Source organism: Cupressus sempervirens, chromosome 7 (genome assembly GCF_028749045.1).
Source record: "Cupressus sempervirens isolate cs-2001-9-10 chromosome 7, ASM2874904v1, whole genome shotgun sequence".
Lineage (NCBI taxonomy): Eukaryota > Viridiplantae > Streptophyta > Pinopsida > Cupressales > Cupressaceae > Cupressus > Cupressus sempervirens.
Window position 1 is genome coordinate 918938749 of NC_143124.1, and position 27855 is coordinate 918966603.

A 27855-nucleotide genomic window follows, 5' to 3' on the forward strand; every position below is an offset into this window, starting at 1 on the left:
AAAGGGACATGACAAGTCCTCCCCTCCCAAATATTGCTTGTCCTCAAGCAATGGCTGAAAAATAAACCAATCAATCCACCTGGATCCCAAATGTAGTCATGAACTATACTACTATCAATTAATACAAGCTCTTGCAATATCCTCATCAGCGCATCCCACTGGCCTATATGGAATGTACAATCCAACTCTGCAACAATGGTGAATGCTCCCGAATGAAACTGTACCAAGTATGGAGAATCCACACACTGTACAACTCCTGCAGTCAACACAACTCTGTAGATCATCGGCCACTGTCTCATAACCATAACTCCCATGCACCTCTCAGTCAACAGCTCACCATGAACAAGTGATACAACCCACTGTGATTGATCAGCAGCTAAGTCAGGAGATGTCATAGCCAAAGGAGTAGAATCAATAACAACACCCGCTGAAGCATCACTCCAAAACTCTTGCTTTAAGTCATGTATTATCAAGCTGTCAACTGCAGAACCTATCGCCATGTCGTGCCCATCACGACTCTCATCCCAAGGTGTCAAACTATCCCATAACTGATGATAAGCACTAGGAACCAAAGTACATCTCTGTATCATCATCTTATCAACATGGTCATCAAAGGTAAATTGATGAGCATACCTCACAATGTAATGTCGATAGAATGCGCCAATCTCAGTCAGTGGCTCAAACTGCAATCCAGATGTAACTAACTGCAATAGATCACTAACCAAGTTGGAACTAACTACTACCTCTGAAGACATCACCAAGGGAGTAGTATTACTAGCAGGAACCATGCCAACTGTCAACTCACCAACATCACACATGGTCTTTGATAAAACATCTCTAGTCTCCGTGCCTTTAGTACTAGAGGTCACCACCATGTCAGGCATACCACAACAATCTACTACAGCACCCAACTCAACTGAACCTGACTCTAGTGGGGATGAATCCAATATGCCAATGTTAGTATCAAGGATGGATGCATCCCCATCTCCACTATCTTTGACAATCTCAACCATGGACATGCTCGAATCACCAGACTCCACAGCTTGTGACTGTACAGAATCTAATAAAGACTGTAGTTGCTCTAACTCCATGGTCACCTTAGCCAAATGAAATTGTGACTCTTTGAAAGCCAACTGTGTGCTCTCAAGAATCTCAGAAGTCACCTCAAGCTGCTGAGTAAGCTCACTCACCTCATCTTCCTTGGCCAACAATGCATTGTATGCTGTACTACCCCACTCCATAAGATAATCTCTGTCGGCTACCAACTGCATATAATCCTGTTTCAAAATTCGGATAGCCTCCCATAAAGAGTGGAACTCTGTCAAGGAAAGATAACTGCCTCCCTGCTCATCACTAGTAGGAGATCCCCATCCATAAACTGCTAACAATTGACGAGCAGCATCAAAATGTTGGCAAGCGATAGCAATGTCTCGCTCACTAACTCTCAACTGACTAGACACATGATGACACTGGCTAGACTGTATCCTACAAACCTCCTCTGACGCACTGTCTAAAGGAGCATACTCAAGGTTTCTGGTCTCTAGAGTATTACCATCCTTATCATGCGAATCAACTCCAAAGCTCATATCAACATACGGAGTATCAAAAATTGTAGCACTGCTATCCAACTCCTCTGTACCAAAAGAAACCACCAAGGAAACTAAGTCTTCAAAACTGCCCACTGCATCCTCTTGGATGTCATCAATGCTAGTATGATCCTGAGACTCATCTGTACACATTGCCAAATATGAAAGATCATCAACACATTCCAGCAAAAATGGTCGATTGGATATATGAACAAAGCCCAACACTGGTGTATAAAAACTAATACCAATATCAAATAAGCTCTAGGCACAAGAAAAGACAACACCATGCAATCTGCTAATCAAATCCATGATAGCACCCAAACAATCACTGCTACCAAAAAGTGTTAAAGATTTCCAGTCAACTGAATCCCAAATGCCAATATAACAATCTCGAGTCCATATTCGTAAACTATAATCAGCTGGTAACTCAAGAAAACTCCTCACCTGAGTAATATGACCAATAACAACTAATTCCACATACCTGTATGACATTGTCCCTATATCCTGGATGTGAATGCAAGATGAACTCGCAACATTATCAATGACCACGTATGATCTACCATTCGCAAAAAGCTGAGTATCAGGAGTGCAAGATGAAACTAAACTCAAATCCATGCCATGCTTACCCCCATGTCTCTCCCAGTCTTGTAATGCCAATGGAGTATTCACCAAAGAAGCTCGAGTGTCCTCAAGCTCATGAGAAAGCCTGTCAAATTCCTCCTCCTTCCTCCTCAAGGCATCTGAATAGTCTCCAACAAGGCTAAGAAGATGGTCAAGATCTGATAGAAGATGTAAATAACTCAACTTCATTGTTCCCATTCCTTCCCTAATTGCTTGTAAGTCAACACAAGAAGACTTTGCCTGAACTCCCTTATGTCTACCTTGTAACTAAATCATCCGAATTTGATCCTCTATCATATCTCGCATCCTGTCATGATGAGATAATGAAGTCACAATACTATCTTTGTTCACCTTCAGCTGGCTGGACAAATCATGTGAAGTACTACCTGCCTCAACTTCATGTGACGAAGCATCTAATTGTGCCTGGTACTCTTTCTCAGCAAAGTCATGAATGCTTAATGTCTGCTCATCTCTACCAGGTATCTCACCATCATGCACAACAACATCCTCATAATCATCATCTAAACCCACTACCTCCTGTGGCAGAGTAGAATCTGAGACCTCTGCCTGGCTATAAGCTAGTTTCTCAAACTTCTCATGCAAATTCTTGGTAATTGTGTCATTTGCCTTATGAGAAAATCTGCCAAATAGAAATCCAGTCAACTTATCCACCTTAGCTGAGTCGGACAATATGTCATTCATCATACGGTGGTGCTCAACCAACTGTTCAGACATGTCATGGCTTATTTTCTTAAGTTTATCTCGAATGTCTAAATAACTATCCTTCTTATTGTTCTGACTCTGGATATCAATTGTCCAAGATCGTGTCCTCTGAGACTCTGTACTATACTTGTCCATTCTGGATAATGTAGAGTGTAACCCCAATAGGTTATAACTTCTTCAAACACCAAGAACTAACATGCAAATGATTAGAAGTAGCATGCAACCATAGATTTTGACATGCAGCTGATTAGAAGCAACATGCAACCACCAAATTCACCAAGCACTAACATGAAAATGATTAGAAGTAGCATGCAACCATAGATTTTGACATGCAGCTGATTAGAAGCAACATGCAACCACCAAATTCACCAAGAACTAACATGCAAATGATTAGAATTAGCATGCAATCATAAATTTTAACATGCAAGATTTGGGTAATTGTCAAAACTGACATGCAAATTTCTACAAACCCTCAGGCTGGCAAGATCATAGCTCTGATACCACTGAAATGTCCCTTTACTGATTTTATATGATATTTCAAGCCTCAAATCAGATCTTTAAAATCAAACAACCAATATTTCAAAGATCCACCAATTTCTCAATAAACCCCAAATCGGGTATGCCAAAAATATTGCCAAAAGCTTCACAGCTTCACCTATTATTAATAAATCTGAAAGTGGACATTTTTATAGAAATTTGAGCAGCATAACAGCCTATAAAATGACATTTCCAGAACTGTATAACATGCACACAATAGCTCCCAAATGGAGGACAAAAAACAATGCTCATCGGGCTCTCGAAAATAGCACAAAATAGCCCGGAATCACCACAAAAACTTAATAATCTATCACAGAAGTATAATCATATCCAAATACATATATTCAGCTCTATTTTAACATTTAAAAGTCTGATATACAGCAACAACCCAAACTGATATGAAATACTCAACCGGAAACACCAAACTCTTACAAAAAATACACTCGAAAACTCACAAATCTGCACTGTTCAGCACAAAGGCAAACTCTGCACGAGCATGCACATGGAATGGCTTCAAACTCCCGTCCTTAGCCTTCCTGGAAATCTGCAAACTCCCGTTCTTGGGTCCCCTTCTTCATAGGTTTGGCAGCCTCTGAAGAACAACAAAGCAATGTGCAAAAATCAAGTTCTGGAATCAGCCCAAAATGCCTCCAAACCCCTTAAAAGAGGGCATAACCCTAACTTACGTCCAAGAGGGGTTAATAAAACATATTTTAATAATAATTTTCATTTATTGGTCCAACGGTTTCCAAAGATTAACCCCTTTTTTCCAAAACTTCACCTTCTTGGGCCTGCCTGCCTTTGGCAAAAATTATTATTTTTAATTATTTGAAAAGGGACATAACAGAAATACCGTGAGACTGGCGATACTTCGCCAATTTTTTAAACTATGCTTCTCTTTTCCTAAATTTTATTGATAAGCTGTGCTCTTATCTTGAGCATTTAGGGGAAAGAAATCCACAAATTAGATCAGGTCAGAATGATATTAATATTTTCAATTTCCTTATTGGACTCTGGTTGAGAGGATGCTTTCAAACCAGGCAAAAATATGGCTATACTTAATGCAAAGTGAAAGATAGATTGCAAATGAAGCTAAAGAGTCAATAACTAGTTATTCTTTTAACTTATGGTGAAATTATATGCAGAGAGTTGCCCTGATTTATGCAACAAAAAATCTTGTTGAGGAGTGTTTGGAAGTGACAGAAAATTTTGAAAAAGTTAAAGAAAAGAACTGGGGGAATGGAAGTGAGAAAAATATAAAAAATATATCAGTGCTCAAGGCTCTAAAGTACTTGTTTCTAAAGATTTATTGACTTGGCTTAGTAGTTGATTAGAATATTTATCAGCCCATACGAAGACTATATTTATGTACCATGGATTGCCTTCAAATGAAGAGCGGCGCATACAGTTTTTGTCACTGTTACATAAATTGAAAATTATTTTTTTACATGATAAAATTTAATGATGCTGTAGAAATGATTGAGAGTTTCATGGGGATATGGTTCACGGCCACTAGAAAGAAAGCTTTAGTGCCATTTAAAGACAATTGCCAAAGGGGAAATATTAACTTGCAGTAAATATTCAACAGAATGTGAGGAGCCCTGGTTCATGATCTCAGAAAATAATGCTTTTGTGCGATTTGAAGCCAGTTGTCAAAGTGGAAAGATAAACTTTTTGGTAAATATGTAATAGAATTTGAGGAACTTCGACAGCAGGTGTATGTTTATACTTCAAGTATACCTCCTTACTGAATAGGCACTGCAGATTAATAGGTGTGACTTTTGTTGTTGAATGACTTATTTAACTATCTTATTATTCAAGTTTGCCACTGAGAATGGCACATAGGAATGGAAATCATGCATACTGTAGGCTAATTGATGTAAAAAGAAAATGTTACAAATGTAAAGGTGATTCATATTGATAGTTGCACTTGCATCTTTTATTTAATGTGTTATATTATGTGTTTGTGTTGTATTAGAATTGGATATGTATTCTGTTTTTGGTAGACTACATGGAATGTTATATAGACAAGCAAATAGACTAATTTGTAATTTGTTAGAAATACATTTTATCTTTTAATAGCAGAAGATTGCTTGATAACCTTACACTGTAAACATCAATATAGGATTGTGACAGTCATATCTAGTTTCAGGTAAAACTACAATGTGCGAAGAGTTGAAATTTTAATTAGCTGTCTTTTATGACTGAGCAGGTATTGCAAAGGTTGATGCAGTTTCTGATGAATTGCAGACAATGCAAAGGCTACTGGCAGAGCCTTTTGGTTGTTATCAGAGACCACACCTTAAAATGCCATCTCAGATATTGGACGAGAAAGAAAGAAACATACAAAGGTTCGTAAGTAATAATGCTTTAATTGAAGATCCTGTTGCTGTTGAAAAGGAACGGAAGACTATAAATCCATGGACCCCCGAGGAGAAGAGGATATTTCTGGAGAAATTTTTCTCATTTAACAAGAATTTTCAGAAAATTGCATCCTTTATAGAACACAAAACAGTTGCAGATTGTATTGAGTTCTACTACAAGAATCAAAAATCTGAAGAGTTTGAGATGATGCGGCGTAGGCAACAACTCAAGAATCGGAGAGATTATTCACAGCCGTCTTCATATCTAGTTCATACAACTCCTCAAAATAGTAGGCGCAGGGAAGTGTCAATTGTCAGCATTGACAAGTTGCCTATTCCATCTACTACAAGATTGTGCAATGAGGATGGCAGGGCTTTTTGTAGAGATTTAAGTAAAAATGTTCAGAACAGTCACATTGTCTCTATTGATTCAAAAAGCTTGGAAAACCCTCCAGCAAATTCAGGTTTTTGTAAAAGATAACATTCTTTAGTAAACTTTATCTTTTCTTTCCTTTAGTGGTGTTTATTAATTACTTATTTTAAACATAGCAGTTTGAAGGATTCTTACTGTTTCTTTTGTTGCAGGTTCAGTCGCTGGAAGAAATATTAGTACAGAAGTTTTTGATAAATTAAAAGCAGTTGAAAGCTCACAATCATCAAGATCTATGATTGAAGAATTTGATTCTCAGTGGACAGACAATGAGAGGCAGCTTTTTGTGATTTCTTTGGGAATGTATGGTAAAGACTTCAGGAAGATCTCTCAACATGTTGCAACAAAAAGTGAGGGGCAATGCAAAGCTTTCTTCAGTAAAACCCGTAAACGACTTGCACTTGATCGAGTTATTGAAAGTTTTGAAATGAATATGCACGAGAATTTGGTACAAGCTGAAGGACATAGGGAAGGGAATACTGGAGTTTCTGCGGACCACTTAAACTGTGTGGAAATTGTACATGGTCCAAGTGGCAATGATGACGGAAATGTTGATTCTGTTTGTGATAGTTTGCCATTGGATTCTGCTGCTGATTTAGGAAAGGTTAGTGTGAAATCCACAGAGGAACCATTAACCATGATTAGAAGCAGTGGAAATGCTGAAGAAATACAGAATATGGTAGATGAAAGGTCAATGGCAGCTTCAACCCCAGAATTCATGGATGGTTTGCCAGAAAATAGAGATGAAATGGTTCCATCTAATCATATTGAGGAGCAAATTGAAGGTAGAGAACAAAATGTTCCTGTAGCATTAACTGAAACTATATTTGCTGCAAAGGAAGAAAAAATGGATCCAATTGCTACAGAACCAAGTTCTGAGCAAGGAACTGAGGTGGTATGTGTGGGCAATACTACATTACAGCAGGAGGTTCACAGAGCTGAGCAGCTTTCTAATGCAATCTCTCCAAAACCTGGGGAAGAGAACGAGGCTCAGGTGTCTGCTCCTAGAGAAGTGGACACTTTAGAAGGGCCACTTGTTGATGAGATGGATTTGCAGCCTGATTCTGCCAATCACCCATTACAAGACTGCCCTGATGTTACTCAAACATCACACAGTAGTTCTAGTCAGACATATCTCGAGCCTGTCATTTCAAATGTATCAACAGTTACTTGTACTACTCTGCCTAGGTCCAAAGGAAACCCAATTGGTGGGGAATCAAAACCACGGAGAGAAGCTACATCTTGGACCCAAGATGAGAAGGAAAAATTTGTGGAAATATTAAGGAAGCATGGTAGGGATTGGAGTCTTTTACAAGAAAATCTTCCTTCAAAATCTTTGACTCAGATCAAGACATATTTTCAGAATTCCAAAGCCAAATTAGGACTCATAGCAACAGAAGGAATCCAATCAAGGAGTGCACCAAATAGAAAACCTAAATTGGAGGATGCTGATTCAGTGAATGGTTCATATCGTGTTGCACACTACAAGGCAACACAACTATCTGAGGAAGTTGGCCTAAAATCTGAACAAAATGTAAATGGTGGTGTAAGTACAATGCTTGGTCTGCCTGGTTCTGATGGTGTGCCATTTGGATACTATGCTAAAGGGGGATGGCAGGCAGAAGATCCCACAATTTTCAATGGAATGCAGAAAATATTCCAGCAAATGTGCCCCAATGGCTATACTCAGCAGTCGACAATTAGCAATGGGCAGTTTTCAGCTCTTCAACAGGCTGTAATAATGGGCTCCGGATTCCACCAATCTCAGACCCAAGACATGCAGCAATCACTTTCAACTTCAAATTCACAGGCTGCAAATCCTCAGCAAAATCAACAAATTGCAGGTTTGCCCCAGTTGCAGTCATCATCTGCATCATGTGATCTCCAATCACTCATATTAAACCAAATAAAGCAGCAGCAAATAACTTCCCCAGTTATTCCTCCTAGCCAGCAGGATTATCAGACACAAAGTATTCAAAAATTGCAATTGCTTATGCAGCAACAGGCAGTGCAGAGCTTTCAACAGAACAAATCAACATCAGTTCTCCAACAGCAACAATCACCCCAATCTCAAGTGATGCATCATCAGCAGAATCAACAACAGCATTTAAATCAAAGCCCTCATCTTATTCAACATGCTGTAAATCAGAATCTTCATTATTTGCAGCAACCATCATCTATTCAGACACTTGGTCAACTGGCAGCTGTAGCTAGTCAACAGTTGTCTTCAAACCATCTTAAAGTAATTAATCAACAGCAATTACCAAATCAGCAACAGTTGATGAACCAATTTCAGTTCCATGATGATCAACAAATCAAGTACCAGTCATTACAAAGTAGTCATGTTTCTCAGCAAGATCAACATTCCATGTTGGGACCTTTGCATGAACAGCTGGCACGCCAGCTCATTTATCACCAACACCAGTTGCAATCAGAGAAGCAACCAGAGCCTTTGCGGATGATTTTACCTATCCACACCAATGAAATTACAGAGGTTTCTCATCATCTTCAAGGGCAAACTCCTGATATCATATCTGGAAAGGAACAAAAGCAATGGCAGGATCTGCATAATTGCCAAACCATAATGCTACATAAAGGAGCAAACCAGTCAACTATTACTGATTCTCCTAATTTACACGAGTCCATTGAGATGAAAAATGTACTAAAGTCACAGACGCATGATACTGGACATTTGTTCGAGTCCCAAGTTAATCTGCATGTTCGTGCTGCCTCTCAATTAAAACCTGGGTCTACCTCTGAGAGTCATCAGGCAAGAGCTGGAGATGTCAAACTTTTTGGTCAGTTTCTTCTCTCACAGCCAGCGTCATCTCTGAACTCTACAGCTTCAGCTTCAGAGGGTGGCTTTTCCAAGCCTATGTTTTCATTATCTTCCACACCAGTTAGTCATGTGGAAACTTCTATTTCAGAGGGGTTGCCTTATACCTACCCTGATGGTACACCTTGTCTCCCATCCGGCTTTGGACGGATTGGCCTCTCCTTCTCTCAGGGACAATATCACCATCTTCCAGGCCAGAGTACATCTGCTATGAACCCTGGTTTAAGGAACAATTTTCTGGAAGGTAGAGAACATGCTTGCTTGGTAAAACCAACAGATTCAGAAACCGATACACATAATAGCCAAACTTTGATTACTCGAGCTATTCAACGACTTCTGTTTGAGGCAAAAGAATATAATAATAGTCATCTTGAAGGTGCCTCTTCCTTTGTAAAATTTGATGCGGGTGAGCAATCAAAGAGATGTCTTGATGGCCAAATTCCAGTTATGGAGTTTGGACTCAAAAGACAAGGAGATCAGGGAAACAGTCTAGCACTCACCACTGCAGACCCTACTGCAACCAATTCTGACTTGAGATCTAACATGCAATGCATATCCAATATAAATGACATTGCCATGATGGGTCGAAGGAAGGATGTAGATTTGAGCTCAACAATGGGAGCTATATCTTCACAGCCTCTAAGGGATCCAGAGGTAAAATTTCTGGCTAATGCTCGAAGGCAGGGTTCTCTTGATCTTCGGTATGCTAGTGGGCATTCCAGTGAAGAGCTGCACAGAAATAGAGATTTATCTGGGAGTACTGTTTGCCATGCAGTTAGTGTGAGCAAAAACATTGTCACTAATTCTCAAATGGCAGCACTGGCACAATCTTTTGCAGTTGGAGTCGATAGTACACAGATTACCAGAGACAATTCATTTTTAGGTCAGCAAAGTATTTTATTTGGTTCTGGAAGTGGAGGTTTGGTACCAACAGTTTCTTCTGTCTGGCCTCATGGCTCTGCAATAGTTGAAGGCCAACCAAGGACAGACGATTCTAAGAATGCAGAAGAAAACAAGAGGCAGCCTACATAACTTTGTGGATTAAAGTTTGACTGGACCTTTTCTGTATGATATCACTGCCAAGGAAAAGCTGGGACAGAGAAGGATGTGATCTTTGTTAAGCCTTTGCTGCTTCTGATTTGTCTGAGCTTAATATCCTTGGTCATGCAAGCCTGTGCAGCTCTTACAACTGATAATGATCTCTGGGCGTTCAATATTTGGTAATGGAACAGGTACACGCCTCTTGCAAGGCTCCCATATTAACACAAAGATTATTTCTTTTTTTATTATCCATTTCATCAATTAAAAAATCAATATGCCCTTGTTTTACAGGATCAGCTTTGAGGGATGCTGAGATGCATGTGGATTTGGAAAACTATCTTAATCATTGAAGTCTCTGTCGTTCCAAAGAAGTATTTGCTGTGGTATGTACAGAACTTCTATCAGGCAAATCCTGCATAAAAGGTACCTGTAAAATGCAATGCAACCCACAGCAAGTTGTAATTGGGTTTACATTATCTCTGTAAACATGTCAGATAATGTGTAATAACACCTTTTTGTGTTAGATTGATAAATTAATGAGCCAAAATTTATTTGCAAAAATTGTATTCAGTGATATCTGAAGTGCAACTTAGTGGGAAAATCTTGTCTTCCAAAATGGCTTTTTTACGGGTTCTCACATTTAAGTAAATCCCAATTTGTAATGAGGCACAAATGCCTTATACATCTTTAATGCAATTGCTTTTTCAAGCATTTGAATGATTCTATATTGACAGTGGAATGTCTTAATGACCAGCATTTTTGTTATCAAACCTGCTCTGATACCATGTTATAAAACTTGGTTGTTTGATATTAAACAATGGAGGTGAGGTCTCCTTAAATTAAAAAGTAGAAGAGGATGTTTCTAAACAAAATAATTGTTAACTTAATATCAAATAGGAACGAACTAATAAAATTAAATTTGCTAAAGATGACCACTAGAAACATTGTATTATTATTTTAAAAAAGAATTCATTGTTCCACAAAGTTTCTTGACGGATGGGGTGGGGGGAGGTACAAGTATATGGAACAGTTGAGAAAATTAGTTATAAAACAATGCAAAAGGAATAATTACTACTTATTTAGATTTATAGTTTGATGGGGTTTGGGAGCAATACCAAATGAGGTTGAGGGTTGCACCCCTCACGGGGGTCTGGGTCTTGAGAGAGATATATATATAGAGAGATAGGTTTAGATCTTGTAAGGCGGAGAAGAGAGTGAGGTGGAGAAAGTGGATAAAGGAAGAGTGATAGGTCTAGAGTTTGAGGGAGATAAAGAGAGTGAGAGATGTCTGATAGGAGCTTATTGATTACTGAAATATGACCTAATATGAAAATTTATGCCGTTGTTCTTTAGCATGGCACTATAATCTTTCCTACTGTAGTTGTTCATTGTCTCGTCATCAACTTTTTGCATAGGGAAAACTCTCTTTTGGCAGTCTCATCATCGAAGAAGCAAACAGTGAGCGAAAATAGGTGATTTTAATAGGATTCTTCATATGCTGCTACTGATTATGTTTTTAAGAATGAGAATGCTGATAGGAACTTGCTGATTACTGGAATATGACAAAGTTTGAAAATTTATGTAGCAGTTCTTTAGTATGGAATTAGTATCTTTCCCATTGTAGTTGTTCACTGTTGACTGTGTCATCATCAAATTTTATTATTTTTGGGTAGGGAAAACTCTTTTTTGGGCAGTGTCGTCAAATTTATGCCGCTGTTCTTTAGCTGTAATTTTTGGGTAGGGAAAACTCTTTTTTTAGCAGCGTTTTCATCAAATTTAGTCATGACTCATAAATGCCTATGGATTTGCGCAATGGGAAAGGTGAGTTGCAGGTTAAAATGGCAGGCGTGACGAGGAACTCATATCATTAAGGTATGTGAGTTGTGAAAAGTCTAAACAAGCAATCCTAATAAGGTAATAAATTTCAGAATGTTTAGATCTGAGAGTTGGGCATTACTAAAATGAAGGGAAGGTCAATTGTTTGAGGGTTTGGAATTACATGGAAAGGTTACTCTGATAGTTTGATGGGACAAGAGTGGAAGAAATTTGAAAGTTTAGCATAAATTAAAGACATTTTTAGTGCAAACTTTTGAGGATCAAAGTCTTAGGATCATAGGGAAATGGGATATAGAGGGAAGGACAAGTTTGAAACACTGACACTTCAATTGAATGCATTTAGTTATAGTTTTTGGGCCTGGATAGATGGTATGTCAACACACAGAAGGTTCAGTAGTGGAAAAGCTTTCCTTAGAAGAATTGTACAAGATAAAGGATCACGATGTTTGTATTGCGTGGAAAGGTATGCCAGTAGGATGAAGGTCTACAACTGAATAAGGACAAAGGAGGAGGGTGGAGATAGAAGGGATGCAATATCAGCAACCCAGAAATTCTGAAACTTTAATATCATTCAGAAACTTAAGCAAACAACCTAGCAGATCCAACACTAAATTTTTTTTTCCAAATTTTGGCTCATGGAAAACCCACATAGACTTTTTAATTGTGGCCATAAATGGCAGGTTAACAAGATTAAAACACACAGAAGGCATGGGACTCCACCAAAATTTGGCATCGTAGGATTGAGTCTCCTCAGTAGGAAAGGCAGTAGAGTGGTAGAGACGCTTCCCAAATCTTGGATTGATTCTTTTTGGTTGAAAATTGAGGAGTTGGTGAGATGGGAAGTTTTGACAAGTATTTGCGATAGTCCTCTATTTCTTAAATAATAATCAGCAACAGTCATGCTATCTAGGTTTAACTATGTAAAGATTTTAGAATTAATGTTTCAGATCACACTTCATGGACCATCATCCAGAAGAAGAAAAACTTAGGATAGATTGCAGACAATGCCCCTTAAAAATGCGTAGGGAGAGCATGTATCTCACACCAAGAGAATGAGAGAAAAAAACACAAGAAAATAAATGTGTACAACAATAATACATATAAAATAGAATTACATAGTATATTACATTACTATTAAATTATATTGATAAAAATGTAGGATGAAAAAATGGGATTCTTTGGTATATGACATTTTGACTTAGCCTTCTTCAAATAAATTTATGGCACCTTGTTTCAAAACGTATGATAGAGTTAATCCATTCAGATGATGTGTAATACTTAGAAGTGATGTTTCTTCCTTGCTTTCAAAGGAATCAATTACTTGCTAAGGTATTCCAGTCAAGCTCAAATGATTATATACTTATAATTTTAGTAGCATTGTAATATTGTTCCGTGCAATTTGACTTCATATGTCTTGTTGTATCAATATTTACTAATATCTTCGGTATCTGTACTCTCTTGTCATCCCATAATGGTTGATATCTTTTTTTAAAGGAGCAGTGCTTGCAATCTATCCTAATGTTTATCCTCTTCCCGAGGATGGATTGTAGCATATGATCTGAAATATTGATTCAAAAAATCTTGGCACAGTTGCATCCATTAACATTTTGAGCAATAATTGTTAAAATATCTCTATCTAGCATCCTCCGTTTCATAATATTGTTTTCTCTGACAGAGACAGCTTCCACACTTGGCACGCACAAATGATTTAGCTATTTGGTGTTTTTCATATTTTATTTATTGCTTTTTTCCTCAGAGACATTCCATGACCACTCTTTGTTCTTTGTCTTACCCTTTGGTTCACTGGTTCTTTTCTGGGGCTTCCATCTCGTAGGGGCAGCATGGTCTCTGTTGAGCTCCACCCTAGTACCATTGTTTTTGTTCTCCTTCCTTGTTTGGTTAGGTTTTTTGTATGTTTCTGGTTTTTTTCTTGTTTCTGGAATTTTTCGAGAATTGAAGCTTCTGGTTTGTGATTTTTTCTGGGTAAGGCATGATTTTCTAGAAAATTGTGCTTTTTCTATAGGTTTTTTTAATGTTTTCTCCAGAGAAAATTTAATGGGGATTTTCAGGATTTTTTTCTAAAAACTCATGATTTGTTGTTTTTTGGTGATTATTTATGAACAAAAATTGTGGCTTTTGTAGCTTTCCTTTTAGATCTGCAAGGGTTTGTTTCAAGTTTTCCTTCAAAAATCATGGGTATTTTCTTTGCTGGAGGATTTTTTGATTTGTTTAACATAAATAATTATGGTAGTGTTCAACAATTGAGACTTTATGTGTACTCAAAGACGTCAAGAATGGGCAGTGACTTCATCTCGATGTCTTCTGTTGTATCCTAGTCTCCCGCCATGTTTTATGGCAACTCTTGCATGTCCCCAGGTGAAAAAGGCATGTTAAAAGTTAAAATCAAATAATTTTATTATTATTATCATTTTTTGCCACAAGAAGCTCAGACGTTGCGGTTTGAAGTCCTAGTTGACTGAATCCAAACATTGCCGCACACAGACAAAATATTGCAGACACAGACAAAGATTGGGCGATTAAATTAAATTAATTTTTTTTTTTGCCTTGCAATTATTTTCCCCAGCTTCAATTGCATGGTATTTTCAATTTTTGAGGTGCCACAGACACGTCTGCCAGGGCAGCTGGGGGATTGAATTTTTTTTTAAATTTGTTTTTCCCTGTGATCATTTTCCTCAGCTTCAATAGTTTCGTATTTTACCATTTTGAGTTGCCACATGTTGCAGACATGTCAGCCACTGTATGCAAACTGTGGAAGCATTCAGATGGCACACTTCCACATTTTGCATGCATATTTGCCAGTACAGCTGTGCTGGCAGACATGTCTGCAAGATGTGGAAGCTCATTCACACATATTTCTGAATTTCAATATGTAATGATAATCTGATACGATCATATACGATACTCAGAAATCAGATATGTAATGCAAGTTTTAAGTATTGAACTATTTAATTCTATGTGACACAATATTAAATGACATATTAGTATTAGTGATTGGAGTATTATATTTGATATTTTGAACCTTTGATTCAATGGTTTAAATTTATGTTACCCAGTTCACTCGAAATGCCTCCTGGACTAGCAGAAGTTCGAACTGGTACCTGTTCCTGGTACAGTTTGACTTCTGGTCCAGACAGGGTTTGCTTTTCAGCCACCCAGTCTGAACCAACCCATTTGCCATTCCCACCTGGGCTGAGCAGCCAGCCACTAACCGTTTGAACTGATGTTGAACGTAGTCATTTTTTCAGCTCAAGGGCAGGAGGATTCATACAAATTTAAGATTTAAGTATAAGCTACATTCCTCCCCTGTACACCTTTCAGCCACCCAGTTTGAACCAACCCATTTGCCATTCCGACCTGGGCTGAGCAGCCACTGACCGGTTGAACTGATGTTGAACTTAGTCATTTTTTCAGCTCAAGGGCAGGAGTATTCATACAAATATAACATTTAGGATTCCTCCCCTATACATTGAGTTATATTTGTATAAATACTGTTATTATGGCTGAGATAGGTTTCAGCTTCGTAGGAGTTAAAATGCAGATTCTGGATTTTGGGGTTTTAAAAAAATTTCTAGATTTAGGCAAATTTCAGGATTTAACAATGCTAGTAGTGCTACCTCCCACAACATGTGCTGGCTTTTTGAGGTCAAATTGAATCTGGAACAAGGATTCTTATTATGATTCTAACTCTTCCTCACAAATCACTGGGTTTCAATTCTATATTCTTGATAGACCACTTGCTCACCACCCAAGACAAACATTACTTTCCAGCAAGCCAAAATTGCCCAAACTCACTCTTGGACTCGAGGATTTGAAAATTGCTTCCACCTAAGAGGCTAAGGCTAACTAAGACTACCTCAAACTTTTTCCCCAGAGAAAAATCTTTAAAAGGGAAGTGAAGATTAAGAAGATGATAAAGAAGAAGAAAATCAACTTTTTTTTAATCCATTAGTTGAACTTCAAACAATGATTCTTGAACTTGATGTTATGTTTTTTTTAATGTTTTGAATCTTTAATGTTGAACTTGAAGTATATGATGCTATGATAGTATGATCACGATTCATGATGCTATGATTACAAGTTTATGGTGTTTTTGTTGATAAAATGTTTTTATGATACCATGTGACATTCTAATCTTTAACTCATGCTTCTAGGCTTCATATATATATATATATATATATAACTTTTACATGCTTTTGTACTAAAACAAGCAAACCCAAATCCCTTTTCAAAATTTTGCTGTTGCAACGAACTGGTCTTCGTACTTGAACTTGGCACTGAACTTGAACCGGTAACTTAGGTTTTAATGTCCAAGCTTGGACGTTTACAGCATTCTTGTTTTCAAAGCTCTATGTTCTGATATTTCTTGAAAATTAATTAATCATATTATTATTTTTATCTTTGCTGTTTCCAAGTACCCATCTCCTATTTGTGAAATTTAGCTGTAGTAGTACCGGTACCTGTCTCCAAAATCTGCAAGTCTCCGCATCTTAAGGTGACCTTGATTTTGTCCAAAAGTTATCATGGTGGACTTTCCACAGATTTTTTAGTTCATGGGGTTTTACCATTTTTCTACAAAATGAATGTTTTTACCGATTTTTTCATAAAATTGTGGTTTCCTGCAGCATGTTTTGGGTCACACCACCGGTTTCCCAAGGAAAACAGTTTCCTTTTGTGAAAGTTTTTGCTTGATTTATTTCACAAAATTGGGGGTGTTGCTGATTTTGACAATTTCTTGCAAAATTATTGCTCTTCAGAATTGTGATTTTTTTTTGGGAGCTGATCTTGTTTGTTAAGAATATTAACCAAGATAAACCTACAGGTCTGACAGTACAGAGTGTACTTCCTCTTAATAGTAATATATCTCTAATGTTGGCATTTCCATTTAATGATATGTATATCTCTCCTATAGGTGCCAAGCTAGGACGGGTTATGTTCCTCATACCCTTTAGAAAGGATATATAAGTAGATTGTAAATGCAGATTATAGGACACAGTTACAGCAGTCTGCTCCTATAAGCATTTTATATCCTGCAATTTATATCTTGCAATTTATATCTGAGAGTCTCTATCACAATAAAAGGTTAAATATTTAGTATTGTATCTGCATTATAATAAGCACTAATTTCATCAATATTCATACTACTTAGAAGATCATTCTCAGCATATAAGACTGGATTAAAAGTCTGATTAAGAGATAAAGATTTAGCATAAACTTTACATGGTATCAGAGCTCTGGTAATCGAACTTAGGCTCTGCTAAATTTTGGTAATCTGACTTTGTACACATCAAGCAACAATCTTCTATCTTCCATGGCTTACACAATCAGACCGGAGGACAGGTTTGATGGGAAAGAGTACTTTGAAGCCTGGAAGTTCTGAATCATGATGATTCTTGAAGAGAACAATGTAAAACAATTCATTGATGGAGCATCCAAACAACCCCCAGTTGAACCTCACAAATCTATCTAGATCAAAGGAAATAGAAAAGCTATTCAAATCATCTTGGATGGAGTTAAAAATGATATTGTACCTATGCTTACAAAACATCAAACTGCCTTTGATATGATGAATGCATTACAAAATGCCTATAAAGCAAACAATGCAACTAGGGTTCTTGCACTAAAAAGACAACTGAATCACATTCAGAGAAAGAAAGGAGAATCGATAAGTTCTTACTTCTTAAGAGTTGCCGGCATTAGAGATGAACTATCAAGCATAGGAACCATCATTAGTGACACAAAATTAACACTTACGGCTATAGATGGATTGCCAGATTCATGAGAGACATTCGCACAAGGAATAAGTGCCAGAGATGAGCTCCAGGACTTTAACAGACTCGAGAATGATTGTCTTCAAGAGGAATCTAGAAAACTAAAGAAATGAGGGAAACCAAAAGTAGAAGATGAAGAACTTCACGTTCTTAATACAAACTCCTATAAAAGCAAGAAGAAGCATTTCAAGAAGAAAAAGGGAAATCAAAAGAATGGAAAGCCCAAGAAAGATCTATCTAAAATAAAGTGTTTCAAATGTGAAAAATTTGGACACTATAGATCTAATTGTCTTGAAAATTCCAAACAACAGACAAATTCTACAAATGTCATTAGAGAAGAAGATACTTATGATCTTGAGAACTGTGTTTTGTATTCTTCTCTATCAAATGAAATTTCCTATGTTTCCCGAGGATGCGTACTCGGCCTAAAACCTGACATTTCGGGGACGGGGGGACGGGTATGGGACGTCCCCCAGCTGTCCCCAAAAAGTGAAAAAATGTAAGGGATGTCTTGGAAACTTGGGGACGCCTGAGGGAAAAAAGGGGGACGGCTAGCCGTACCTGGTACGGAAAGGGGACGTTCAGACGTCCCCTTTCTGTACCGGGTACGGCTGGCTATCTCTCTTTTTTGTTTGCATAAAATTAAAAAAGTTTAACAATTTTTTTTAAAAGCCTCCAACTTGGTCGGCCAGGGTTTCCCCACCCCTCCAAATGTCCTAAAAGGCAATAGAGGCAGAATAGGAGCAGCAGACTGCTTCATTTTTCTATTTTTTTAAAATTTTGAACATGAACATGATTATGATACATTGATACTTATTACTTTATGGCAGCGCTCTACACTTTGGGCCTATAGCTTTGGGCATATTTTGATTTTGATTTTCAGATTTATCATGTTTATCATTATGACATTATGATATTGACAATTGTTAATGTTCATTGTTTAGTGTTCACTGTTCACTGTTCACTGTTCATTGATATTGATATGCATTATGACAATTGGGTACTAAAATCGGATATTATTTCCTAGAGGGCATTCAAATGTTGTATGTTATGGTTCTATAATGTTTAAATGACATGCTCATATGAATGACATGTATATGTGCAAATTTCAATATATATTTAAAAATTTTCCTATATATATATATAGCTGTCTTTGTTTGCCGTCCCCCCTCGTCCCCAAAATCGCCAAAAAAATTTGCCGTCTCGGAAACCCATCCCGCTGTCCCCATACCGGAAACTCGGTGGAACATAGGAAATTTCAAATAAAGCATGGGTAATTGATAGTGGATCTTCTAGATATATAATGGGATAACAAAGAAACTCTAGATTCTTTATCAGAGAAGGTTAATGGTGAAGTTACCATTGGTGATAACTCAACACACTTAGTTGAAGGAATTGGAAATTTTACTTTGAAACTAAAATCAGGAAATACTCTTCTTCTTAAAGGTGTACTCTATGTACCAAGGAATAAAAGAAACCTAATCTCAATTACAACACTTGAAGATGGACATAATGTTGCATTCATGGATGGCAAAGTATTAACTTGGGCTAAGAAATCTTTCATCAAGAAAGCAAAGTTAATTGGTCAAAGAAAGGGATATTTGTATGAATTGAATACAAAATCTAGTCGATCCATTCAAGCCCTAGTCCACGAAGCTGAAGATTCAAATGAAATATGGCACAGAAGATTAGGGCATTTAAATTTTAAAACTTTATCAACTATGGAAAAGATGGTTACTGGATTACCCAAATTAAATAAAGACCACTCTAATATTTGCAAAGGGTGTGCTCTGGGTAAAAGCACCAAAAGTCCCTTTCATGATAGTACTAGGAAAACAAATAATGTAGTAGAATTAATTAATTTAGATTTATGTGGACCTATGTCTGTTCCTTCTCTTGGAGGATTCTGGTATTATATCTTGTTCATAGATGACTTCTCTAGGAAAACATGGATTTACTTTTTAAAATGCAAGGAATTGGAAGAAATCCTACAAAGATTTAAAGAATTCAAAGCATTAACTGAAAATTTTTCAGGACATAAAATTGAAGCCCTTAGAACTGATAACAAAGGAGAATATAGCTCAGACTTGTTTAAAAGGTTTTGTAAAGATTCAGGGATTAAGAGGGAGTACACTGTTCCTTATAACCTAGAGAGAAACAGGGTAGCAGAAAGAAAGAATAGGACAGTTATAGAAGCTGCTAGGGCTATGATTTTTGACCAAAACCTAGAATATTATCTTTGGGCAGAAGCCTCTTATACTGCTGTATATATTCAAAACAGAGGCCCTCACTCCTATTTTAAAGATAAAACACCTGAAGAAGTATTTACTAAAGTGAAACCTAATATAAGTCATCTTAGAATTTTTGGATGTCCTGTATGTATCCATGTTCCAAAAGAAAAGAGAACCAAGTTAGAACCCTTTGGGAGGAAAGGTATTTTTGTAGAGTGTAGTGAAACTTCTAAAGCATATAGGATTTTCATACTTGGACAGAAAACTATTGAACTTAGCAGTGATGTAATCTTTGAAGAAGATTTTGCATTCAAAAGAGCTATAAGTTTTGATGAACCTTCTTCTTTATCTAGTTTTGAAAGAAATAGTGAATTTGGGTCCCAGAGGGAGAACTTAGAAGAAATCAAAGATGAAATTCAAAATATGAAAATATGAACCTTGAAGAAAATTCAAAGAAAAGACCACTTTGGGCCATTAAAACAATTGAAGCAACTTAAGACTTTGCTGCACCTTCCGGAATAGTCAGAGAAAGCAAAAGACCTAAAAGATTCTTTGGTTATACAGCTAACATAAGTGATTTATCCAAAACAAAGCCAACCAATCCCTCTGATGCTATTAAACATACAATTGGAAAGAAGCTATGACAGAAGAATACCAATCTATCATGAAAAATGATGTTTGGGAAATTGTTCCAGGACCTAAACAAAAATTTGTTGTTTCTTTCAAGTGGATATTTAAAATAATGCATGCTGCTGACGGTAGTATTGAGAAGTATAAAGCCAAATTTATAGCTAGAGGATTTTCTCAGAAAGAAGGGATTGATTATGAAGAAACCTTCGCTCCTATTACCAGATATAACTCCGTAAGAGCAATCTTAGCAATTACAGCATCAAAGGTATGAAAGGTACATCAGATGGATGTGAAAACAACTTTCGTAAATGGAAAGATTTCAGAAGAAGTATATTAGGAGCAATTTGAAGGATTTGAAACTCATGATCTTAACGCTTTTGTTTGTAGGCTCAAGAAAGCTCTCTATGGGCTTAAACAAGCTCCTAGGGCTTGGTACAAAAGAGTTGATAAGTATCTCACCAGCTTAGGATTCTCCAAGAATGAAGCTGATCCAAATTTATATTATAAAAGAGATAAAGATGATATGATATATCTGATACTGTATGTTGATGATCTACTAATAACAAGTGATGATCATCTTATAGATCAGTGCAAGAAAGATCTAACTAGAGAATTTGAGATGAAAGATTTGGGACTCCTTCATTACTTCCTAGGATTGGAAGTACGGCAGAATTTTGACAGTATCATACTAAATCAAGGGAAGTATACATAAGATATTTTAAAGAAATTTGGAATGTGGAATTGCAAACCTATGTCTTCTCCAATGGAGACTAATCTACATAAACTTAAGGAAGCAACTGCAGAATCAGCATCCATGGATTCTACTCTCTATAGACAGATGATTGGGTCTCTTATGTACTTAGTAAATACAAGACTAGATATTTGCTATGCAGTGAATGCCTTAAGTCTGTTTATGTGTGAACCGAAGGAGATTCACCTAGTGGCAGTTAAACATATTATGAGATACTTACAAGGCACTCTTAATTTCGGACTTAAATATGAGAAAGTTGCTTTAGACTTACATGGATTCATTGATTCAGATTGGGGTGGAAGTGTTAAAGAGAGGAAAAGTACTTCAGGATGCTATTTCAATTTGGGATCAGCAATGATATCTTGGATATGTAGAAAACAGTCTTCAGTAGCACAGAGTTCCTGAGAAGTTGAATACATTGCAGCAGTGATGGCCTATTGAGAAGCAGTATGGCTGAGGAAGTTACTTGTGGGATTATTTGGGCAAGCTATGAATCCCATGATTATTCATTGTGATAATTAGAGTTCCATCAAGCTCTCAGTGAATCCAATTTTCCATGACAGGTCCAAGCGTATTGAAATTCCTTACCATTATGAAGAGATATGGTAGATAGGAATTCTGTAAAATTGGAATACATTTGCATTACAGATCAGACAATAGACATACTCACCAAACTTCTATCTAGAGTGAAGATAGAACACTTCAGGAGGAGACTTGGTATGGTTGAATTGTAATCCATTTGTACACTCTTGATTATTAATAATTTTTTTTATTTTGTCAAGCTATTGACTGTTATGGGCTCCACCATTTGTATGCATTATTTTAAGAGGTGATGATCTCTGAAAATAATGAACACTTGTATAAAACATTATGAGAGGTGACGATCTCTTAGATAATATGCTAAACTGTAAGATCTAGACGAGTTCAACATCATATTGTGATGTTAACATTGCTATGTTCATTGGTCACAAATTGGATAAAGGAAGAATCTTAGTATTCTCCGAGTTTACCTTGTATTCTGGTAGATCTTAAAACTCAGGATCATGTTGTGATATGGGAATACCAGTTTCTATGAAATCATAACTTGGATAAATGAAGAGATTACTCTTAAGATTTATCCTGTATAATATCGCTAGTGGCAATGATTTGTCATATCACAGGTTTCGTAATATGACTTTGTATCATGTGTTCTATGATACCACATACTAAGAAGAGACAAACAGAGATAGAGTATTAATTCTTGCTTATTCATCTGTATTGGTGTTACTAGATATAATATCTCTCTGTAGGATTATCGGGTTAAGAGGGAGTGTTAAGAATATTAATCAAGATAAACCTACAGGTCTGACAGTATAGACTGTACTTCCTCTTAATAGTAATATATCTCTAATGTTGGCATTTAATGATATATATATCTCTCCTATAGGTGCCAAGTTAGGAAGGGTTATGTCCCTTAAGGGACATGCCCTTTAGAAAGAATATATAAGTAGGTTGTAAATGCAGATTATAGGACACACAGTTACAGCAGTCTGCTTCTATAAGCATTTTATATCCTGCAATTTATATCTGAGATTCTCTATCACAATAAAAGGTTAAATATTCAGTATTGTATCTTTATTATAATAAGCACTCATTTCATCAATATTCATACTACTTAGAAGATCATTCTCAGCATAGAAGACTGGATTAAAAGTCTGATTAAGAGATAAGGATTTAGCAGAAACTTTACATTGTTGACTCTATAAGGGATAACTTTGTTATCTGGTATCATGTTGGAAGGATTATGGTAAACTGTTTATATCTAGAAGTTCTGTAGCGCTAGGGAGGGGGTGTTAACAACAGGCTCATGTCATAGAGCATTCTGAATAGAAGGGGGGAAACCACCTATGTATTCATGGCCAAATGATCTACAAAGTATGCCACGTCTTCTGTAGAGCAGTTATTAGAGCGCTCATTAAGGGAGGGTGTTAAAGTAAATATGTAATGTTTCTATAATGTTTATTTAGTTACGATCCTCCCATTTCATAGTTAGTTCTTATTTAGAATGTTTCTCATCAGTCTTCTGTTTCTGTTTTAGAACCATTGCTTTCAATATCTATTTTTAAATGGCTTTCGTCTCCTTTGTGTTGTTTGAATATCAATGATCAATTCAGTTTATCATATGCAACATTTTGAAAACATAGTATTAATCCAAGCAAGTTTTTGTTATATTTTTTGAGTGCTAAAATAGCTCAAATGTACAGACTATTGGCAAAAGAGTACAAGCTGCATGGAATCACACCCCAAAGTCTTACAAACTATGCCACTCCTAGGGAAACAATCAGCCAAATGAAAGCAAAGGTGGTTTAAAAATCAACTGCATAAATCATTTCACAATTAAAAAAGAGTCAGCAGCAAGAGCTAAATAGCCAGCAGCAGAAGTGGAACATGTTCATTGGTGCATGATTTAATTCTTTTGGATGCGAATTTTGTGAGAGAAATTAAATGGTAGTATTATTGATATACCCTATCCTTTTCCTTTTCATGGTATGTTTCAACATTCCATGTAGGTTCCATAACTTATGAGCATTTGTCTATTCAAGTGGGTGGAATTCTTTCTTATTGCTAATTTTCCAAGGGAGAGGAGCCAATAGGTGAGCAGGGTCCAAAAGGTAATATTTTAGGTGAACTAGTACAGGAACAAAACAGAACTATAGTGGTGCACTAAAAATGTCGCATCAATGCATATCCCAAAAAAGGTGCCTTTAAATTTCAAAAAAATCACCACTCATGTGGTGCCACATCAGTGCACCATTTAACATGATTTAGTGCACACCTATGGGTCTTACCTATTTTTGGACAGGGTCTTACTTTTTTTTTGGACCAATTTGGACACTTCCACAAAAAGCATGCTGATGTGGCATCATATTTGATCATATGGACTTGAAATTTTGTTTTTAAATAGGAGATTTGACATATAAGATGCTGTACAACTTAAAAGTAACTTGAAATTTTTACATAGCATTTTGAAAAGTGTGCAAATACTGTATCCTCTCCCCTGCTGATATTCATATAAGATGTTGGGTAGCAAAACATGGGAAGAAAAATAGAATTGTCCTGATTTCAACAAGTCAATTGCCTTGAGTATCATCAATGTAAATTGTTGGATTTTTAATCTCTAATGGCTTGAAATGGTGTCAATAATCTACAATGCCAATGCCCCAGTTTTTTAATGAGTTTAGTCTGATCTAATTTATTTGGAAATAATTTTTTTCACGAATTCTTGTTTATTTAGAGAGGCTGTACAAATACCTTGGTAAGTCAGCTATATGATACAGGTAAAATTCTTTACCACGAAGTTTTAAATTGAACAGATCTATTGCATTCTGTGCCGATGCTTCAAATTTTTTGTACAAATATCTTGGTAAGTCAGCTATACGATAGAGGTAAAAATCTTTACCACAAAGTTTTAAATTGAACGGATCTATTTCATTCTGTGCCGATGCTTCAAATTTTTTGATCAGTATAATTTGATTTAATCTATTTGGAATTTTTTTTCCCCCTGAATTCATGGTGTTTGTTTCAACGTTGCATGGGGATGGGGGTTACTGGGCTCATTATTATTTTTAATATGATTTAATATTTATAGACAATCTGAAAAAATTGAATCATAACAATGGTTTTAAAAAAACAAGAACACTGATAAAAGTTTGCGGATGTAATATATTGTTTTTAGTTTCAATTGCATTGCCATATTTCAAATGGTAAACTAGTGATAAAAGTTTGCAGATGTAATATATTGTTTTTAGTTTTGATTGCAATGACATATTTCAAATGATAAACTTCTGACTTGAACAGTGATAAAGTTTACTGTTAATCAGTATTGTATCAAATTTTCAACCTGATTATGTATTGGGTTATGCTTGAAAAACAACAAACTGTTACACAAACAAAAACTGTAACAAAAACCAGAAATATTTATTAAGGTCCTTAGCTATGATGCTTTCCACTGAGTACCCAGTGCTTGGGTATATGTCCTAGGGGGGTGGGTATGTGTACCCATGCAACCTTGGTTTGTTTAGAGAGGCTTTACAAATTCCTTGGTCTTTTTTACCATGAAGTGGAACCTGTAGAAAATGGTTTTACAGTTGGCAGTAAGCCCAAAGAGTTGACTAAAGGTTTTAGTATTTATAATAAAAATCAAAATGAGATACAGTTCAAGAAATGGCTCCACAAAACTCCATCCAAATAAGTATTACGCTCATGAATTGACGACAGGAAAAGTGAAAATTCTATAGTTGTGTAAGCCAGGTAATTATGAGACTTGTTCATCTCTATAAATGCCTTTTATGATTTTACTCTCATGCAATTTGGATTGCATGTTGGAGAGTATGTGAGGAGGATATGAACTCTGTGTCCACCTCAGTCATTGCTTAGTTGTCCATTTAAGCCTCAATGGCTATCAACAGTCCTGCAGTGGTAAATGTCTTAGCTACTATATGTATATTCTGTAGGGTCCTGATCGATTCTGATTCTCATGAAAACATAAACAGACGTCAAAATGGCTGCTCGTTTTTTCTCATGCATTTGCAAACTATCCTCAGTTTTTGTAAGCCACTCATAAAAAACCTGGACAAAATTACTTCCATCTTCAACTCATTTATTCCAAGATGCCTTGAAGTTGATGATTTGTTGACAACCAAAAGGGCTGTTCTAATGAAAGATCAATCTCACAAGCATATGAATGAACTCCAGCAGAAGCAGAGCCCTACAATAAGTCCTTCGCTCCCCTTTTCAGGCAGAAAATAGCGTTGGGAAAGGAATCAAAAGATATACTGTAATTGTATCACATCATTAATAATCAAATGCAGCCCAGTTTAATTCATTTTAATCATATTAATGATATATGACCATAATTGTCACATTGCAATTGAGACACCCACACTTCAGAATGATGAACACTTGTGAAAAGAGAGAAGCATCTAAAAGTGAGAAACAAGTTCTAGATTATCTGGGATCCATTCACTTTCACTATGCTGAAAAACCAAAGAATGTGATTTATTTGGTAGCGATCAGGTTCAAACAGATTTTTACCTTTTCAGCAGGCTGAATTTGCCGGGTTTAAAGGCTGCTGTATCTTCAGGACAAGTTTTCATACTGAATGGTTTATCACTTATTGACATGGACAAACAGGCAGATTGATTTGAAGACCAGCTTCTTGTACATCAGAGGATTTGGAGATGGTGTTCCCCATTTCAATTTTCAGATAAAACATCTTTTGGACCTCTCTGCAGTTGATTTTGATCTGATTTGTGTAGGAAATCTGTTTGGGCATTTGTAATCATAGTTTAAAAACTTGGCATCGGCAATATCTCGGCCGGCCTAATTTTTTTGAAAAACTCAGAATCGGCAAAAACTTGCCGAAAAAACATTTGAAAATATAAAATTTCCTAAAATACTCTTAAAAACGCATACATACACACCAAATTTGTAGAATATATAATAATTTGAGATATCCACTATATGGTTAATTACTGTTGAACTTAAATACATAGCAAGTGGAACGTAGCAAATTAATACTGGTAAATGTTAGCTATTATTTACATTTTAGATCCAAATAATAAATATATTTTAATTTTATATACAAATATTAATTTTATGTATATATATTTAATGTTCACATAAATATATTTCAAATAAGAGCTGACTATATGAATTTATGTGTTAGACAATTAAAAAAATATATATATTGGAAGTCTATTGGTAAAAGAAAAGCCCTTGTAAAACTTATTATTAAACTCTTCAGCAGTAGTATAAGAGTTTGTAAATAATTAAAATAAAACTAAACAAGAGTTTTATAACAAAGAAATTTACAAAGAATTTCTAATTTTACTATAATTTATAAAATCATTCCTAAACAAAAACGAACTAAACATAACTTTCGCAAATACAATTAGACAAAAATTCTAAATTCCCTCATTTATAATGTCAATGAAAAAAAACTAGTAAAGACTATTTTTTAAAATTTGAAACCCTTAATGCCGAAGGAAGTAATGTTGTCGGCTGTGATTCCCAGTCTGCATAAAGTAATGGTGTCGACCACGGAAGTCTTCCGTCTTGTAGTCAGTGTCATCGGCAGGGAAAAAAAAATAACATCGGACTTTTCAATCAAATGATGGCGACAAAACCTAAAACTTGTTTGTAGTTTCCATTCGCCAAATTTTAACAGTCAAATGTGTGATGTTTCATGAGATTTTCTGGGAAAAAAATGCAGCAATATTTTAAAAAACACGGTCACCGATATATGCTGCATTTTAATCGGCTGCCCATCTGACCCGCAATATATTGCGATTTTGGCGTTATACTGCTGTTTTTTTCAACTATCTTTGTAATGAACATTTAGCATTCAAGTATGTTCATACATCTGAGTATAACAGTTCATCATGCTTTTTGAGGTTTCAGAGCAAGGGCAGCTTGTGGGAGTACAATAGAATTCTAATTC

The 27855-nt window shown here is 36.2% G+C and overlaps 1 protein-coding gene across 2 annotated transcripts in view; it reads left to right on the forward strand.

Moving 5' to 3' along the window:
- LOC149550528 (uncharacterized) overlaps positions 1-10907 on the forward strand; it is a 32913-nt gene extending 22006 nt beyond the window's left edge. For both annotated transcript variants that reach the window (XM_089793535.1, XM_089793534.1), the window contains exons 4-6: positions 5680-6294; positions 6416-10328; positions 10429-10907. In XM_089793535.1, the coding sequence (XP_089649661.1) occupies positions 5680-6294; positions 6416-10128 (4328 nt within the window). In that variant the 3' untranslated portion in view covers positions 10129-10328; positions 10429-10907. The remainder of the gene's footprint in view (positions 1-5679; positions 6295-6415; positions 10329-10428) is intronic.
- Positions 10908-27855: the final 16948 nt, after the last annotated feature.